Source organism: Pagrus major, chromosome 23 (genome assembly GCF_040436345.1).
Source record: "Pagrus major chromosome 23, Pma_NU_1.0".
NCBI classification, from domain to species: Eukaryota; Metazoa; Chordata; class Actinopteri; order Spariformes; family Sparidae; genus Pagrus; species Pagrus major.
The window spans coordinates 7,185,372-7,206,487 of NC_133237.1; the positions used below are offsets into that span (position 1 = coordinate 7,185,372).

At 41.7% G+C, this 21,116-nt stretch overlaps 1 protein-coding gene across 3 annotated transcripts in view; it reads left to right on the plus strand.

Annotated features, from left to right (window-relative positions):
- plppr2a (phospholipid phosphatase related 2a) overlaps positions 1-21,116 on the plus strand; it is a 57,721-nt gene that overhangs the window by 23,811 nt on the left and 12,794 nt on the right. For all 3 annotated transcript variants that reach the window (XM_073494335.1, XM_073494333.1, XM_073494334.1), the window contains exon 3: positions 9,638-9,826. In XM_073494335.1, the coding sequence (XP_073350436.1) occupies positions 9,638-9,826 (189 nt within the window). The remainder of the gene's footprint in view (positions 1-9,637; positions 9,827-21,116) is intronic.

The following is a 21,116-nucleotide window of genomic DNA, read 5'->3' on the forward strand; positions in this document are numbered from 1 at the left end:
CAGAGGAGCAGGTGGTTAAGTTTTTCGGCCACCACCCTGAGAGCTGTGCACCTGTTCCCTAACACCCCTCTTTACCTACACTACACAATTACACTCCTCACTCTGATATTTCTGTCTTCCATTGCCTCCTCTCTCATTGTATCTTCTCTTTTGCCTCTCTCCCTCCTTCTCCCCTTTTTGATCCCCCTTCCTTCTTCCATTCTTTTCCAATCCCCTTACATGCTTCTGCCCTCCTCCGGGCTTCCTCCTCCTCCCCCAGGACTCCTGTCATGCGGGCCAGGTGCAGTGTAGCGTGTGTTGATGGCAGGCCTCTTAATGGACAGCATGTGTCTGACGGTGGACCCCTGTGCCTCACCGTCCTTCTGCTCCAAATCCTCCGTCCGTAAAACACAAAACTGCTCTTTCAGGCAACATGGCTTTAACAGCATCCAGGGACCCGACTGGACCTCCAGAGAAAGTGATAGAGAAAGAGAACAACACAGACAGACATATTGACTCTTGTTAGGGCTTTGTGGCTGTTTCCCACCCTGTATAGATCCATCTAAAAGGTGCAAAATGTATAAGTAAGTCAAGTAAATCTTATCTTATATCTTTGCTCCTTCAACTTTGAGGCTTTCCTCAAAAGACCTGTGATCAAATGAGATTATTTTTGTGAAGACTGGAAGCTGCAGCGCTGCATTCTGGTTTAATTCTTGTGGTCGTTCGATTGATTTACAGCACCACACAGGAAGAGGGCAGTGTACCTCCAGCACAAACTGAGCTGAACCTCTAAATAATTGTGGCACTCCGTTGAAAGTGGAGGTGTTGAAAGGATGATGGAAAAATGTCCCTCCTAAATATTTATTCTCTGCACTGAAGCAAAACAGAAAGCATTGATCGATGCCAGGATGAGGAGGTTAAGATCTTTTTTGCGAGAGGAAGCAGATGGCATCCAGAGTTGTTGGAGCTTGACCCATAAAATTCAGGATATTTCAGCCTCTGGTGCATCTGTTTGGACCATTCTGTTGTAATACTTTATCTTTTGTACATTTTTTGATGCCGTGATCATCAGATTCAGGCATTTCCATTACATTATAGTCCACACTTTACTTTACACCACATGAACGTGGGATGTGGGACCAAATTTATTGCCACTATTGGTGTGACTAGAAATTTCAGAGAAAACAGTGTTAGTATAGTAACTTTATGAATGCTGATATTAAATCTTAGATACAGTAAAATTACCTCATGCTCAGTTATTATCCTACAGTATATTGCAGGACTTTAAAATAAAAATTTAATATTTTTATAATGGCATTTACTCCTAACAGGAAATTCTCACAAACAAAAGCAGGTTTGGTTGTTACAGTCTAATCCACTGACTCCGTTGACTGGTAATTTCTCAGATCAAGCATAACAAATACAAGACCCATTCAGAATGTGCCTGGTCAGAACGGGCCACTTGCTTGCCCTCCAGTACTGCTGCTTGGAGCTTCCTCAAGAACTGCTCATGCAAACAGCATTACACTCCATACTATACTTCCTTTGGTCCCCAACAATATACCCACCAAGAATGGAATAGGATGAATGGTTCATGAGATACGCGAAGGACAGACAGACAGACAGTCACACAGGGGGTCCTTGCTTTATAATTGTCTGTCTGTGTCTCAAAAAGCTCATTTTAGCCTAACAAATCATTGCTAAAGGCTAAGTAAACCCAAAGCAGAACAACACAGGTCACTTTGACGTAAAAGAAACACACCTGTACTGCAGGATCATGTAACGCCCACAGGCTTAAAAAAGACTTAAAACTTAAAACTAAGACATTTTTGTCACAAACACCCCAAAGCTCCAGAAGAGCCATATCAGTTAATCATTCTATGTCATTCATGTGTGTGCGAGGAGGCGACAGAAAGTCAACTGACTGAGCCTAAGAAAGTCATTAGCATGTATGCTCTTAACTGCCTGGGCCAGAAGAAGACTTGAATGGCCTAGAAACAACTTTTTGCAGCTTTAATAGGAATCAATCTTGGAACGCAGTATCCAGTCTTTTAAATACATCCAGACAAGGACAGACAAGTCGCCTGGTTCGGGAGCCCTGCTGTGGTTTTTGTTGGCTGACCCTCACAGCAAAAAGGATAATTTGGGCTTCAGACTGCTGCACTGGTGGGATTTCATATCCACATTTTGGTAAGATTTACAGAACAATAAGTTCCAGTTGAAATTATAAACCCAGCAAATACACCAGTCATCTCATCCAACCCTCTCAACCATTAATCATGTCTAAAGCTCGCTTCTAATGTCTTTAACTTTATTTAATTGTCCAAATTAGCTCACTGACATTGCTACAATGAACGGTGCTTTCACACCAAGACATTTTCTGTGTCTGTTATAAACAGAACAGAGCTAAATACGCAGATTTAAAACAGAATCTGAAGGAGCTGAGAATACTTCCTAAAATCTAGACCTCCTTCATATTAATAAAGTATTAATACAGTTCATCAAGTATGGCTGACCTTGTCAAGCCATCTATTGCTTCTAAGGCTATGGATTTGTGCAAGGATGGCATGTTTTTTTTTTATCCAGGTTAAGGGAGGGAGGGAGAGGCTTTATATTTTATTTTAAGATTTTCACTGAGCTCGCTGCAGTAGGTCCTTCACACGCCGTCGGCTGTTGCTGTTCCCTGGACTCGCTCCCACAGCGAACCCAAAATGCTTTCCATCTATCTGTGCCGTGTTTCCAGTCGTCTGGATGTCACCGCTGTTGTACAACCCTTGCTGCCTCTTGGCATCACAGAAGTGGAGGAGGTGTTAGAGGGATGTGCGAGGAATGATGAATGACAGAACCAGCGGAGACCCTGGGGGGATTTTTAGGAGGTGAAATTATAATGGAGAGGGAGGGGAGGCCGGGTGTTTGAGCGAATGTTTTTTAAAATGCAAAAAGGAGAATGGAGCAGTTGAAAGAGAAACACACAGCAACATTTCTATTGTCTTTAATTGAGATATCAGGTGAAACAAGGTAGTCATCTAAGAAAAGGGCAGAATCTCATCCCGTAGTGCCTTTGGGAATGTGGCGGTGCTCTGAGGGTGAATACCTGCTGAATGCTGTGCCCTTTCAGAGAAAGATAATGTGCAAACTGAGGTAAAATTTTTTTGACTTGGGTTGTCTGTTGCTACTTTGGGTAACATTGACTGGGGTTGCTGGAGTGTCAGCTCATAGTGATGTTAACATAACCTTTAACCCAGCAAACCCCTGTTAGCTGATGATGATACCCTTGACTTTGGAAGTAACGTGTGGTTACTGGGGTAGTTTTGCTAGATAACAGGACACACTAATGACTCCATGTGATCCATTCCTTATCATTTGCACACTCTTTAAATGCAGTGTATTGCCCTCACTACAGCCCCACGCACACTGATTCAACATGTGGAAAATTCTCAAACCTGATGTTTGGACAGTCACTCTTCCTGTTGCTAAAACTGAATTTTCATCGTCTGAGGTGGCAGCTCAATATTTTGAAAATGAAAAAGTGCAGCTATGACTGATTGAAACCTGATCTATAGTGATTCAGATCTAGACCCACACAGCCCCCAATAACCAAGTAAATTCTAACTTGTCATAGAAGTGTAACTGTAGTGGAACAAAACATGACATTTTTTCCAATATCTGGGTGAAAATAAAGTTTTGTTCCACAAAATACCCAAGTATGTTTAACTTTTTCTGACAGGTGCGTCTTGTCCCTCTCCCATTCAAACAGATATCCTTGCATCCCGGTTGGTTAGGCCAATCCCAACAATTTATCCAATATGGGACAGGTTTAATACGACGAGTAACAAAGGATCTCGCTCCTGTGATTGGTTGCAGGTCTATCTAATTGTGTCCACATCGAGAACATCCCTTGGAAATCAAAATAGTACTGACAGGCTCTAGACTAAAACGCATTTGCGAATGAGTCATGGCAACGCCAGGCTATCAATTCTAAGTATGTGCACTTAATAACTGACTGTTGTCTTTTCATTTATAATAGATCAGTCATGAAGACCAGATAATCCCCTCTACTTATCTCCGATGAGCGCTTCTCATACTGCCTCACAGAAATCGATGAAAAACTAATTTCCTGTCAGACTTGTTGCAAGTTTTCACAGCATGTGGAAGAAACTGAGGCTTGTTCAGAATATCCTGATACCTGAAATAATTTGAGACGGATTTATGTCGGTACCTAATGAGGCGATGTGTGGTAATGGCTTGAAAATCTGCCAGGCATTAAGTATATTTTCAAAGCAGTGATATGAAGGCTGGCTCGGAGGGAGAGGATGACATCTTAAGAAGGATAGAAGAAGAAACTCGTCAGTCTTCACACACTCCTCGCACTTGTAGCACACAGCCTCATGTCTCCCTGTGACAGCCCCCAACTTGAACTGTCTTAATGTGACCTTTCATCTTGACAAGCACTTTCTTCGCTATTGATCTGCCTTTCAATCTCCACGCTAAAATAGGTCAGACTAGGACGGCTTCCCTACTCAAAGCCTGTCCCCTTTTTCTATGAATAGCATCTCTTTCTTTTGATGAGAGGTCAAGAAAGAAATAAAGGGAAAGGGAAGAATACAGGAGTCTCTAGGTGATGGTGGGTAGAGGGGTGTGAAGGAGCACTAAAGGGAGGGCAGGGGGAGTATAAGGAAGCTGTCAGGGTGTGAAAGTGCTGCTGTCATCCACGTTACAGGATCAGCAAAACAACTCTCCAACAGCTGGCTACATTCAAACTTTCCATGGGAATTAATAGAAGTTATGGAAATGTGTGGGAAATACCTGGAATAAAGTGGAAAATAAAGGGGTTACTCGCTTAGGCTGTATTAACAATGTCATGTGCAGATAGAGGAAAACACTTTTATCATATCATAAATCAGCAATTTAGTTCAACTTGAATTCAATGCAGCTAGTTCACTCTAGTTATATAATCATGTTTTGATTGAAAGCCCAGTAGCCCTTTGGCTCAGACAATGCAGTAGTGTGGGCTGCATATGTGATGGGAGAACGCAGCATGCATGGAGAGTGTTGTAATTTAACTGAATTCTTATCTAATGGGATACAGAAAAGATGCCTACAGTGTGCTGCTGAATGCAGTGTATGGTTACAATTCAATTAAATGGGCATACTTACAACCAGAACATGCCATGAGACCCAGTATTGCTTATTATGTGTATTTCCATTAGCAAAGCTCCTGCTTGGCTGCTCATAGCCGGCCAGCTCTAGAGGAGGGAGTCATGTGCAGAGCCAGAGGGAGGAATAAACACCCAACCTGAGTCACACCGGACTCTGTTCTGATCAGGAAAACTCAGAGTTACGGTTGGGGCGAATAAACACTTCCATGAGCAACACAAATAGACACAAATGTTCCTGCGTTCAAACTCATTTGAGCAACAAGAAGCGAAGTGTATACACACCATTAAACAAACTTCACTCTCTGACTCTCTCCCAGTAGTTAAAGCAGCAGGTGGCCAAATGAATCACACCGTTATCTTGAGTTAACTTGTGGATTTCCCCTGATTTGAACATTATTGTAAACATTTGGGATAATGTAAGTACACAACTCAACTTGAGACATTTTAATGCAGAAATGTTACATGTTATATCTGTAGATATAAAAAATAATGTATGTTGCAATTGTGCTTAATTTCCAATATTTTTCAGTAATTTACCAACCCTAGTTGCACAAACAGTAATGTTAGGTATGGAGAAAGCAGCTCACACCGGTTTTAAAGTTGCATAAATGCACACAGTCTTATGGTACACTACGTTTGAGTTTGTGCTGCTTTGTTTCCCAGCACAGTTTGGTGTTAAATGAGGTGATGAGATAAAAGCCAGAATCAAAGAAGATGACTCACCAAAAAAGCATTGCCTCTATTAGCTGGACATGTGGATATGCTGGTTTAAGTTCAATACCATGAACTCTGCCCCACGAATTTGCAGAAGCTCCGGGCAAAATCACATCTCCACCACTCTCAGACTTTTGCCCTTTTCATGGTTCTCAGAAGGAATAAGGAAGGCTTGTTAACAGCTCAACTCTAAGTATGCTGCTGATTTTAAGGTAGTGTCCCCTCATTTAAGCAGTCTCAAGTGTGAGTCAGAGCCAGTCACAATACGCTGGGTAAATGCAGGGGAGGAGCACTATGGTATATGGTATAAAACATTGAAGGCTTGGTGAGTCACACATATCAAACACCCCCTCTCGTCCAAAGCAAACCCACCAAAGAGTTCCCAACAGGTGTGTATGCGTGACCCAGCACATACAAAAAAAATGCACAGACAAATAAAGCAACTAGCAATAACTGCTGGTATGTTTTCTGTTCAACTTTGGTCTGAAGGTGTAACGTTGACACCACCCTTACTGGTCTTTACAGTGACGTTTTTGATGCACAAGCACTAAAAATGCAGAATATTATAAAACTGATTCCTCTGTCATTTCTTCACCATGACAACCAATGATAGAAAAACAAATCTTCCTCAAGGGAGGCACAGATTAAGGCTGATTTGATACAAATAAAGAAACGGTGAAAACAACAGAACTCCCATTGTTTATACATCTACACCAGACCTGCTGTCCGTGTGTTTGTGTGTATGTGTGTTTGTGGAAGACATGCGTGTTTCTTTTTATGTGTGCATGTGGGTGTTTGGTACCTCTTGTACATATGTACAGTACATGTACCGTATGTTTTAGCGCATGCTGTGCACAGGTGTTGGTGTCACAGCTGTGGGTGTAGCCATTGTCTCTTGGCTGTTCACAGTGATGTGACTTTGAGCTGAACATCCCAGAGGGCTTCAGACCGCCACTCTCACCTCTCCTCTGTGTCCTCAAGTGCAACACCTTTTCATTTTATCCAGTTCAACACAACATTTGCTTGCAGATACTGAATAGTTGTGTTTCAAATGGTATTCAAAATAACATTGGAAGAACTAAGGCTGAACATTTGTCCTCTGTGCAGGAAAACTTATATTAGATTTCAACATTAAAGCTGCACTAATCAAGTTGTTCAATTAAAGGGTAACGGAAATTTTTCTTTAAAAACGTGCAAAAAATTAACATCATCAACAGAATATGAATAAACACTAGTGTTGATGCTTTGTAACATATTTTTATTTACTAAGTTAGCATGCTAACCAGCTAGCCCCGGCCCGTCTTACCTCGTAATACCACTTTGTACCTCAAGAGGTGGTAGACTTATAGCCCTAACTGGGATGGATGATTGGTCTTAATTGACCCCGTCAACTTTTGGTCCTCACATTCTTTAACATTGCGGGGGGGCGTTTTTCAACATTTTCGTTAATTTCTCAGGGAATGATGATTAATGGATCTTGATGAGAGGTGTATTTAGTTGGAAGCTTTCTATGAAGTCCACATCTAGTGGTTTCAAATATGTTTTATTTGATGTTCGATTATACAGTTTCACCTTTTCAAGTTTTGCAGTTGTTTGCAAACAGTCGTCTCTTGACTAGAGGTGTGGATTCAAGTCACATGACTTGAACTTTGGGTGTATTCCCAGCAAGTCGACACTTAATTCCCCAGATCCACTTTGTTGGAACCAATCCAACAGCATCCAAACAAGTGGCAGGAGAGAACCATGAGACTAGATTCAATACTAAGCTCCAGTAGGAAAGAATATATACCAAAGATTTCATTCATGTACAAAAACTATGTGGTGTTCAACAAAAACAATTGGTGTATGCAAAACATGCCAGTTGAAAATAACTGATGGAGACAAATTGGAAATTACTTCAACATTTGAAGTTGCACAAAGAACAGTAAGTAGAGGCTCTGTTGTTAAAATGGTACTGCCTTTGGGCGCATACATTGAAGAGTCCGTTATGACTCGAAAGTCATACTTTAGGACACATCCAGCAGATACAGAGCAACAGCAGCACACATTTTGAGTTGTGTTTCTGTCCACTTGGTCATTTTATGCAAGGCAAGGCAAGTTTATATAGTACAATTCAGACACAATGCAACTCAAAGTGCTTTACAGAGGCATACAAATTGCATTCAAATACATTAAAAACAAGTAGGAAGACATCAAGAAACAAAACATTAAAACAAGTTAAGAAATAGGAAAGTAAGCTGAAATAGAATAGGTTTAAAAGAGATGAAGAGACTAAAGAATAAAAGTCACAGTGCAGTTCAAAGCCTTAAAATTGCTTCAGTGAAAGGCTGTGGCAAACAGAAAGGTCTTCAGCTTTGACTTAAAGAGGTGAGAGTTGTAGCGGACCTGCAGTTTTCAGGGAGTTTGTTCCAGATATGTGGCGCATAATAACTGAACACTGCTTCTCCATGTTTAGTTTTGACTCAGAGACCTGTACCTGACGACCTCAGAGGTCTAGATGGTTCATGACGTAGCAGCAGATCAGAAATGTATTTTGGCCCGAAACCATTCAGTGCATTATAAACCGAACAGTGTAGCAGGATTTTGAAATCTATGACAGACAGGAAGCCAGTGTAAAGATCTGAGAACTGGAATAATGTGATCTACTTTTCTGGTTCTTGTTAGGCTTTGAGCAGCAGCGTTCTGAATCAGCCGTCTGATGGATTTTTTTTTAGAGTCCTGTAAAGACACTGTTGTAGTAGTCGAGTCTGCTGAAGATAAATTGAAGTTTTTCCAAATCCTGCCGAGACATGAGTCCTTTTATGCTGGATTTATTCTTAAGGTGATAGCAGGCTGACTTTGTAATTGTCTTAGTGTGGCTGCTGAAATTCAGGTCTGAGTCCATGATTGCACCGAGATTATGCCAAATTTTTCTCTATTGTCTCCATCAACATGTGAGAAAAATAGCCGGCTCTTTAGCTGGTAAATGCTTCACTACATTCACATCATAGTTGCTAATTTTGTCTCTGTGACATTTGGCGCTTAGCAGGTAGTGTAGAGTGGACCACACTACACGCTCTATATTTAGCACTATCTTCTTAAGTGTTATCTTCTCTCTTTTGTGCACAAACTGAAATGGGCAATCAGCATGATTTTTTTTACTTTGTCCAATAACATCAGTTGTATACGAATCATTGTTTCTCATTCCAGACATGCATGTTGAAATTTAGACATTAAACTTGAAGCAGGGACGCCAGCTGATGTTGATAAAAACAAACTTCACTGTCACACACATCCATCTATTCTACACACAAAGTATCTAACATATACACCCACAGCTCAACTTCATGAGTGCTGGCAACATAAAGGCTGCTCCCCTTTTCTCTCCCTCCCACCCTTCCTCTCTCTCTCACTCCATTACTCTCTCATTCTCTCGCTCGCTCCCAATGCAATTCTTTGTTTTTGCTGCTTGTGCTGCTCTGGAACCCTCTTTTATTCTGTTTTTTGTTCCCGTTTTCATCTCTTGGAGCGAGAAACCTCCCCCTGCAGATTTCCTTTCCTCTTTCTCGTCTTGATATCACTCTCCTTCCCTCTCTCCGATCCAAAAGCTGAACCTCTCTCACTCTGTCTCTCTCTCAATCCGTATTTCCTATGCATCTCCCTGTGGCTGAGGGGAACAGGGACTTGACTCTCCCCTCTTCCTCTCCTCCTCCTCCTTTTCCACCTCCGCCTCCTCTGCCTCTCCGTCCTCTTCTTCACCTCTCGTCCTCTCGCTTCCTAACGGAGGGATAATGTTCTATTTCCAGCTGGTGATCATGGCTGGGACGGTGCTGCTGGCTTACTACTTCGAGTACACGGACACCTTCCCCGTGCACATCCAGGGCTTCTTCTGCTATGACAAGACCTTCTCCAAGCCCTACCCCGGCCCGGACGACACCAGCAAGATCCCCCCTGTGCTCATCTACTCGCTCGTCACAGCCATCCCCACCATCACGGTAAGACTTGGGTTGTATTTATACCTCAAAGTGGAGAGAAAGAGGGAGGCGTGATTGAGTTGCATTAAAACGTGTGTTTGTGCATCTTTATGTTGAAAGGGGAGCGTGGAGTAAAAGGAAAGGGCTTTAATAGAAAGTAAGAAGTTGTCAAAGTTGAGGTAGTGAGCTTGAATTTCTTCCTGTGAGTATGTGAGAGCAATGTTCGCTTTCTACTTTGTATAATTTGTGAGTTTTTGCAGTCTTGCAATGAATCATCTCCGGTGTGTGTGCTGCACACTGATAGCGAGCAGATTGGCAAGCTGCGTGGAGGTAACCCCCTCCATCCGTGACAGGCAGGTGTGTGTGTGTGGAGGATAAAAAAGAGGCAAGAATCAACACAGAGATGTAATGGGGAGGGGCAGACAGGTCTTCAGAGGAAGAAAGAGAGAGAAGCGGCGAAAGAGAGGCAGACAGAGGCAGTCAAAGGGATAAACACGAAAGCAGTAGAAACAAACAGTTCAAAAGTTGGAGCTGAGACAAGGCGATAATGGCAGGCAGCAGATGCCGTCAGAAAAGAAAAACCGAAGATGATAGGTGAAAAAAAAAAACAATGAGCACAAAGGAAGGCAGTTTGAAGGGTGCATGTACTGTTCTTGTGTGTGATGTGTGTGTGTGAGGGTAGCAGTTGAACCCCAAGTGAGACGGAAGGCAGTGAGCGTGAAATGCATAACACCTGGCACTCACTCCAAGCACCGACACAAACCTTACATCCCCGACAGACCACAAAAACAGAGAGAACACCATAGACAGAACCAGCCTACAGCCGCAATACAAAGCAGACAAATAACCTGAGCGGATTACACGCACGGACAAAACCCACAGCCTGCACGTACTGCAGAGACAAGAATATCTGAGGATTGCAGCACACAACAGACACAGATCCTGTTTGTGTGCAGCAGTTGATGGCGAGGAGAGGAGTCGTTGGTTATGACGATGTTCGACCACATGTGCAGTGTGTGTGGAAAACAATTATAGTAGTGCTTGGCTTTGTTTCCACCCATAGCAGACCAAAATGAGGTGCATGATTACTAATCTTATAGGCTCATATCAATCATAGCGGTAATAGATTTGAGTCTGTACAGCTGTAGTATTGATTTATGTGAATTATTAGAGAGGGGAGTGAAGGTTCATACAGTTTCTTGTAGGGGAGGGTTAGCTCAAAGTGTTTGAATGGAGTGTGTGAAGGTTTTTTTTTAATCACTTTTTCTCACCCCAGATTGTTTTTGTTTTTTTTTGTTTCGATCTTCCCTGTGAGATGTATTGTTGTAAGAGTTTTTTAGCAGCTCTTATCTTAAAATAGAGCGGGAGCAGCTGGATTTTTTTCAAGATTAATTAATTTTATCTTTTTACAACTGGGTTATATAACAAGATACCGTTTGTATTCCCTATGTGCTACTCACAAAAACTATACAGATGGATTTGTAGATAATAAGTCAGAAAAATAAATAATTTTTTATATTGTAGTGCGCAGGGCGAGTTAAGGAGCCTCAGCTGCTCCGTAGTCTGGTGGTACAGCAGCGGATACTTCTGTATCTTTTGCCAGGTGGCAGCAGGGTGAACAGACTGTGGCGTGTTGTCTTTTAGTATCCTTTGGGCTGTGCAGACATCTCACTAGTTAGTATCATAGATGCTCGGTAGATGGGTACCATTGATGTTCTGGGCAGTTTTCATCTCCCGCTGTAGAGCCCTCCTGTCTGTTTGTGATATTTCCAGTTGGGGTGTTTACTGTTGCTCCTCTGTAAAAGATGTTATGTTTGGCATCAATGTATTATCTTGAAACATAGGAGAGAGGGTGTTGCAGTTTTTACAAAGTCAAGGAGAGGGTTAAAAAGAAATAGTTGATAATGCAGATGATCCTCACTTTTGAATACAATGAAATATAATATTCAGCCCCATTCCCCACCCCTAACTATTTGTGGGCAGGTTTAGTTTCTTACAGTTAGAAATCCTGCACCATAAGTTAATTATTGTTTTACATTGTTGAAATATGCAGCAGTTGCACTCTTTAGAGGCAAGCTCAACTCACTAAGCAGACTTTTGAAGCAGCCCTAGCTGAGGGTAAATTACTTAGCAAGTTGATCTGCGTCAAAGCACATTACTTACACCAGCTAGGCTGCCCTAACCTGTGCTGACAGAGGCTTTGGTGTGTGTAACAAGCAGCAAGGTAAATCACAGCAGTAACTCCCTGTGATAGTGCCAGTCTGGTGGAAAATGTGCTCTGCTATTTGCCTCTGGTTCCTGAGGATATCTCTTTTTGTCCAGTGCAGCAGAGCTTTTGTGTGGTTGCATGGCACAAGAGCCAGCCATTGACAATAGGTAACAGTAAGTAGGCGGTTTGAATCTTTCACAGCATTTTCTTGCTAATGTGTGTACCATTACATTTTGAACAATTCGACTATCTTTTTTTTCAACACTTTATAGCACCGAATACAAGAAAAGCCAGAGATATACAGGACTAGAAGTAACCGTAAATACAGATTAGAGGTTGAACTTGATTATTAGAGCTGACAGTATAAAGAGGTTGACCCTACCCGGCTGAGTTACTGTAGGTAATAAGCCATCGGAGTATTTGGGTCAGAGCCAGAATCCTCCAAGCCCAAAAGAGGGCACTCTAGCTCTCTGTGAGCTCCCAGTAGGGTCTCAGCATCTAATTAAAATCATCAATCACCTCCTGAAGTTTAGTACGAGGAGCCGAACCACTGCTCAGGGACTGAAACAGACCTGACATCTTCCCACCTCAGTCTGTTGGTTACATTTGTAGTGTGTGTGCATACACCTTTCTGTAACTTACACTTCACTGATTGTGTATAATCTTCGTAGTTAGTACAGTTGGTGGACATTTACGCTAAACATTTTAGCTCTGCCCACTATCTTAATGAGTGTAGTGGTCCGGATTGTTGGTCCAAAATGTCAAGAAGCAGAAAATCCAAGAAAACATCTTCATTTCTACTATTCTACAATTGGACTGGAAAGTTTTGTCTCCAAAACCAAAAGGTTTATTGGGTACACCTTGAAACTAATGTAGTCTCCTGTAATAAATTGTACCTTAATGAAGGTTATGATGTTCAGTTTCTGTGAAAATGGTAGCACAGGGGTTGAGTCATCATTTTCATCGTTTTCATCATTTTGGCGGCTTTAGTTTGTGTTGCTGTTGAATTATGTGGCCTCATATTGAAAGCTGTTTCTAATATTTTATGTCCTTGTGTAATATATATTTTGTTTTTGTTCCTATATTTTTTTGTCCACCCAATTTATATAAATGGGTAGGGTTTACACTTCCTGAAAGCCTTGTTTTCGCTGAGGTACAGGTGAGGCATTTCTCAAACCTTTCCCTACCCATTACCACACTGTTGCACGTCCACGTGGAGGGTCCGCCACATCGCTGGGTTTGGTACCGTCCCAAACCATTTAGCCTGCAGTGGAGGTGGGTTATGAAACTCTCCAACAGGGAGTTCATACCGATGCTATCTTACCGACTATGTTGTGTGTGTCAAATACTGTAGGATGCTCCATTGAGATCAAATATACCCTTCTCTAGACTAGGAAATGGTAGACGTTTTTAATTTGATGGTACAGTGTTGTGTATTTACTGGGACTGTTGCAAAAACAAAGCAGCTTATAAACATCAGAAGATCTTTATAAAAAACAAGAAATGCTGGAGAGAGGGAAGTTCATCTCAAGGTGTGCACCTGCCCTATACCTTAATAATGGGTGCTTCATTCATTGATTGTGAGATGGAGTAGGTAGCGGCCAGTTTGAGAAAGGCCCTTGTACTCCAGGACCTGGTGATATCACTGTTGGGTGTGGCTACAAGTTAAAGTAACTTCCCCCTCACTTGGATTGCAATGACAAAGACATGATCCCTCACCGGCTTCCCACCAAGTTAGCACCGCCTATTAACTGTTATTCACACTTCACCTTAGTTACTGTTACTATGCTATTGAAACAATTTTAGATTTTAATTTGGCTGTAGTTTTTGAAGCAATGAGTCCTTGATTTCAGAGGAAGACATAAGCAGCTTTTAATTTGTAGCGGGGTTAAAACAGAAATTTTTAATCATTATTTTGTTTAGAAAAGAAAAACCAGTGAACTGAATCCTACTTCCTTTTTATTAATAGATTAATGCTGCCTGATTTTACCCCCAAGGCAAACTGCTATATCTGCAATAGCACTGAGAATTCTCCAGACAAACACACACTTAGTGTTTTGTTCATTTTAAGGCCATCTTGAAAGTTTGCCTAATTGCAAGCCACTTAAGTCCAGGATGAATTAACTCATCTACAGTAGCATAGATTCAATCTGACAGTGTGTAAACAAATGTGTATTCATGCTCCTCTGTATATCCTTCTCTTGATCAGTTTTGTTTTTTGTCTCTCTCTTAGCTCTGTTGCTTGCTCTTTCACGACATCCTTTCCCTATTCCACACACCACTAGATCTTATTCACACTGACCTTATGCCTTCATGTTCTATTCATCACCATTCCTCCTTTCTCTGTGCCATTTCAGCCTCATCTGTGTTTAGTCTAGCCTTTTTTCTCTAATTGGGAATCTGCAGTATTCACCCCACTTCAGTCATCCAGCATTTCTTTCTCATTTTTAACCCGACCACTGTCTCTGGCTTTTCCAAGAGTGCCTCAGGTCTCATCAACACCTCCTCTACCTTTTCAAGCGTTTCATGCCTTTCCCATTCTGACCTCTCCACACACCTGTTGTTTGTCTCACCTCCCAATTAACACATCTTGTCTGTGAACTGACGGAGCTTCTCACCTTGTCTGCTCTACAATCGGTGGCGAGAGTGATAATCAAACAGACTCCAACCACGCAGAAAGACATCACAATGGTGTTCCTCTGTCCCACTCCCTGCTCTAAGAGGGGAAGAAGCTTTGTATTTGACTGGAGTCATACTGAGATAAAAGGCACACACAGTGAGAAATGAATATTATTTGAATAAACAGGAAGAAATGTCAGCTTTCAGTTTTTGCTCTGACTCATCCAGTTGAATTCAAGCAAACCCAAACTAGTTAAGACACTACTGTGAGAAAGACAAGGTAAGCTCCAATAACCTGGAAGCAGCATGTAGCAATATCTCAAGTGGTATCTCTACTGATGGGTAATAGATATAAACTCTGATTATGAGCCATAAGAACTAATTAGTACTTACTTATTTACTGCTATAATAATAACTTGAGTATTATGATAAAGCAAATAGTTACAACTTGTAAACCAGATATAACCATATAACCCCAACATGACCTCTAGAGTTGTTGGTAGGTGGAATTTGGTACCTTTGGACAGGGCCAGACTAGCTGTCCGTTTTCTGTCTAAGCTAAGCTAAGCTAGCCTGTTGCTGACTGCAATTAACATTAACTGTACAGAGTCTCATCTAGCGCATCTAACTCTAAGATTACTACATTAACCATGCAGTAGATATTGAGAGCAGCCTCTAGAACCCTTGAAAAAAAAACAGCTTTTCTTTACATCCTAAGCACTGTATGCTTCACTTATTTTATGCAATTTGTAAATGACTTTGCTTTGCCACTGTGTATGAAATGTGCTACTGTATATAAATCAAATTATCTTGCCTCACTGATCCTCCCCTGGTCACATGATGGCGCTTCTCTGCTTGTGACCCAGGCCTGTGTGCTGCTGCATTTTATTCATTTTTATCACATCGTACAAATTTATCCTGTTGACAAGCAGTCTTGACAGTACTGACCCTTGGGTGAACTGGGAGTGATGGAGAGTCAAAAAAGAAGACTGTCACAACTAATTACATGTCAGATCGTCTGTTGTTATTCAGTCAATAAAATTGGTTCTAGACGGTTTTGAGACAGAAGTACAAGTACATCTTATTAATAAATATAAATATATAAGAAATAAATAAATAGTATTTCTGAACTTTTCATCCCATTAGTAAACGAACTAACTAGCTTGCCAGCTTACAGTTAAGTCTTGGACACACTACATTCAAAGTTGTTGGATCCTTGTACTGTTCACACAACACAACTTTCTTGGATGCAGTCATTGTGGTTTGCACACTTCATGACTAATCATTATGTTACAAAATCACACATGCGAAACGTGACAGAGGAATGATGTGGTCCAAGCGTTCCAAGTTTTTTGTCACTGATTTGCAGTGAAAAAACAAGCAAGAAAAAGAGAAGAATATTGGTGAGAGAATGGATTAGGATGCAAGGGTTGTCCGTTGTGCATAGAGAGTTGGACGACACAGTTACAAAGACTGAAAAGCTTGTGCCCATGTGTTCAGATTGCAACTATACTGCTATGCCTGCTTCGTATAGATAGATGCACTATAAGACTCCAGAGAGCCACTGCAGATGACAGCAGAGGAGAGGAGGAGAGAGGGAGAAAGCAGTGTCTGCTCTCACTTTCTGTAGCTTGTTGCTTGGCTCCCTGTCCCGTCCCTGGCCCGATATTAAGGCTCGATCTAAATCTACCCCTACTCCTCATTTTCAAGTGCCTACTTTCCCTTCAGGACAGAGTTACAAGGGGTAGCAGTTGAAATCTCCCCCCATGATATGGGACAACCTTTCAAGACCCTCATCTGTCATCACTTGTCGTTGGTGGAGTTTATGTAAACAGACGTGACCGGACATTTCCAGTAAGCCATCTTCAGCTGTGATGATTTCTCTTGCGTTACTGTGACAATCCAGGTATTATTACAACGCCATTTACCATTTATTTGATGGAGATAGGAAAGCGTGTTCGCTCGTAATTCATCCATAACTTCACCACCATCAATCAAGTAATCAAATAAGACATAACACTGTTTCATTACCTGGCCACTAGCAATGCTTTATAGGCTAACATTAGCAACCGTCAACTGCCATCAAGGTAGCGATTGATTTATGCTTGTTATAAAGGAAGGGACCATAATACATTGTCCTTTAAGGCAAGTCTTGCCACGTGACAGCCATCTTGGCAATGCCCCTGGGCAGTTATTTTGGGGTAACAAGACCAGGCCCCTATCTAAGTGAATGGGGAGAGAGACATAACTTCAGTTTCAATGGTCACTGGGACATATGAAGTACAGTACATGAAGTGATGATAAAGCGTCATCACTTTGTGCATCGGAATTTAGCGTGTTAACCTAGAAAAGGGGTGTAAGCGATTTTTGTATTTGTCCTGTCTTTGACCTCCGAGGATATTTCGGACACCCTGCACATGTGTATCTGGATGTAACAGAGGTGTCCTGTCATCGTCCACGTAATGTCAGTGGACTGACATCAGACTGTGCTGTGCCTCACCCAGAGGAGCCATGACCTCACACTCGCCTCAAACAAAAACTCTCACATTTATGCACAATTGCTCACACATGGACCAATGCCTTTCTGTCTGTCCGTCTGTCAGCCCCTCACTCAGTCTTCTCCCTCTTAAGCTTTTGCCTTCCATTCCTCTTATCTGACCATCTACTGTTTTGACTTCACTGCATGCTTTATAAAGCTTTTGTTTGCAAACACAGACCCACACACATTTTCAAACAATCTAGGCCAGTGTGCTGCTAACCCAGGTTAATGAGACAGATGGCAGGGTGGGCTCCATGGTGGGAGAGGGAGGGCATTGGTTGCTGTGACACTGGCTGCCATGGGAGCATATGTGCCTGGGTGAAGGCTTTTTGCCTCTGCCCTTTGACTCCTGTTCTCTATTCTGCGATTGAAATGGAGAAAATGTGGGATGAGGGGGTAGATGATGAAAATAAACCAGCCCAGAAAAGATGAAATCTTGACAACCCAAAGAGAAACTGATTCTGATCTATTCATGGAAGGGAGATGTACGTGTTGTTTTCTTCGCTGCACATTAAAGTGTTTCTATCTGCTCTAACTATCTACCCTGCTCATATCCATACACAAGTATAATTTACCGCAGTATGCACAGTTCCCACTCTGCCTAGAACACGATCACAGATCTGATCCCACGATTATATTCACCCTACCCAAGCCAGCATAGGATTGCAACACGAGGCCATTTGGATGTTTGCATCATTAAACAATCTCCTTGTTCCCTCTGTGCCGTTTTCTTCTCCCTATCACATTAACCAGTTCATCCCTTTCACTCTCTCTATAGTCAGAGATGCTCCATGTGCTATTTCCCTGGCAGGCCCAAAGTGGCAGTTGCACCATTTTGATTATATACCGTGATCGGACCGGGAAAGAGAGAGAGAGAGAGAGGGAGAGCGAGTGTGCTCATGCCTTCCTGTTGCCTATCTAGTGGTTTCAGCAGGAGTCACCCATTCCTGTGAAATAAGATTAGACCGAACAGTGGTTGTCATTTCTGCTTCTTCGCTTTGATCCATTTTTCAGTCGGGCAGAGAGGAGAGACACCTCAGGGGTCCTTGTGTGGCTGGTGGACTGCCATGCTTCAGAGGTCTCTGACGAATGCCAGTGACCAATCTGCATTCACAACAGGGGTGCATCCCAGCTCACCACCCTCTATTCTTACATCTCTGCCTGTGGCCGCTGGACAAAATCTGGTTTTCTGCACATTTCACCCTCACTCACACAAGTTCTCTGCAGAAAATTGTCAGGAGAGTTCTGCAATAAATCAAAGTGATAACAACAGATGAATGAATGAGTTGGAAGAGGAGGATGAGTGCAGTATTTACTTGTCACTCTTCTGTCTCGGGTTTGGAGGTTCTCCTGTGATTTAAAAATGACTGCTTTACAAGAGTGTGTCATTAGTTTGTTAGATTTAGCAGAAATTAAGTTTAATTTTATACACAGACCTGCTGATGATTAATCATATAACTTATATTCTAAGGTGCTGATTTCATTCATCCATATTCATCTGAATACGTGGTTATATTTCTAGTAGAGCAAAAATTACTTTTAAAGTACACTTTTTTGAAGTGGAAAACACAATGACAACATATATATATACGGTATATTGATGATATCAGAGCATGTGGCCATTTTCAAAGTGCTGACCTGAGGCAGTGAAGCTGTGGAATGCAACTTGTAACTTTGGTATGTTGTTGTTTTGGTAGTTTGAGGCATGAGACACTAAGTGAATAAGTTGATGCTCGTGTTGAAAGCTGCTCTGCTTTGGGGATAGAGGCCTGTATGTCCAGTTAGACCACTTGTTGAACAGTCTGCATTCATTTAAGGCACCTGAAGATCAGACTTTGTATTTGGCGACAACAGTTGTGTTAAAGTTTGAATATAAGATTCTGGTCCTGGTTGATTTGGTGCCAACAGCCAGTGCATTTTAATACTACAGCAAACATTCGTAAGCTACTTAGTCAGAAATCTAACAGATGAACAGTTGGTTTGTCTGTTTACAGTGCAGCCAAGCAGCCCAGTTCAGTTCAGTCACTCTGTTACACATTGGAATGGTTATTTTTGATGCAATTAAAGAACAGGTTAAAACACTTACAGACGTCTCATTGGTCAATCAGAACAGTCAGAGTTGCCATGTCATCTGCACTCTGATGTGAGATTTCCCAAACTCACATTTTCTTTTTCGTCAGTCTTTTGCACAGGTTGTTTTCTTGTAATAATAATAATAATAATAATCAACCACAATTGCACACAATTGGCTGAAATGTAAAGTATAGGTCACAGTGTTAAATGCTTTTAATGTGAAGCTGAGGGAGTAGGAGGCAGTAACACAGCTCTCATATGTAGGAGAGTGAAGGGTAAACAGAGAGGCTGATAACAGAGGGGAAAAAAAGATAACCCGCAAGGCTGGATTATATAAATGCATGTTTTCCTGTGAATCCCTCAGGTGTGTGTGAGGGCACTTTAAGTCCAGCATGGAAATGGCGGACCCACTACCAAACAAATCTACGCTATAGAGAGGCTAACTCGGTGATCAGGAGCCGAGAAAATAGGTGATTGTGTGCAAAAAGATGGAAAAAGAACAAAGAGGCTGGAAGAGAGACAAAAACAGAACAATAGAGAACAAAGAGAGACATAAAACAGCTTGCAGTCTCGTGGATGCAGATGTTAAGGAATGTAACAGAGCAGATTTAGAAAAGGGGGGGCATGTAATTGAACTGGAGAAAAATGGAAGAGGAAAGACATAATGTTGTGTGTAGCCTATTTTTCTTTCCAGTGTAAAAAAAATAAAGGAACAATGAAATGATGATAAGAGAGAAAGAGAAAGTGTAGCACAATGATGAAGAGGTTTTGCTTCTGTAAAATGGAATACATCTGTGTTCCTAAGAGTATGCCAGTATGATACTAAAAACAAGTGTTTGGGTGTCAGGACGGATTCTCAGTAGGCTAACAGTGGTTACGATGTGCAATCACACTTTGCTCAATGGAACGAACAGAATTTCTCTGTGTGTATGTGATTTTCTAATCTGCGTGCATGAATGGCTGTGCTTTTGCACAAGCCTCCATTTCTGCAGATGCTGTCAGGTTTGTGCAAAGCGCCCAACGCCGTTGATAATGCATTTGTGTTGATTATGCATGTATGTGCTCTGTGCGCGTCCATCCATGAATGAGATCATGTTCTTTTCTCAGTCGTCATTCTTCATCATGTCAGTGGATTGAGGTACATGCTGTTGTTTCTATTTTGTCTGTATTTTCAGTCCGTCTCCTGTTAGCGCCCGTTCCACGCAGTCAAAATCTTGGTGAGAAACACATGTGAGTAAAGGTGACGGTGATCCTGATGGACTCAGACAGGTGCAGTTTCTTTCGCATCATCCATTAGTCCAAATCTCACATATACACTGCATTGCAAAGATTGAGGTCGCTGTAGATGATGACAGATAATAGGATGCCAGTGACAGCCAGGCATCTCTTTGTACTTCACACATGAATAGCCTCCCCAATCTTGTCAGAAGCATTAGGTCTTATGGCTGCAGAGCTGCGCTTCATAGAAATGGCTCTGCACTTGGTCTGTACAATAGAAGAGCTGCAGTATGCTTTCATTACATTTGCTGATGAGAGACTGAATATATCATGACAGAGGGTTTCTGGTAAATAATTTACTTCAGAGTGATTTTCTTTCTCGACATTTAAAGTTTAATATTCAGATGAGATAAGATGAGAGATCAATTGAGATATTAAATTCCCTTCATCTATTCCTCCTCCTCCTTGTCAAATATGATCAAACTAACTGTAAATATAACAGGTTTGAAGGTTTTCGGTCAGGTTTCACATCAACAGATCTGTCTAACTAATCAAACATGAGGTCCACTCTCCTAGCAAATATGTAGGAAAAGATTTTAAACAAATATTTGAATGTTTTGGGAAATACCCTTATTTGCTTTCTTGCAGAGGGT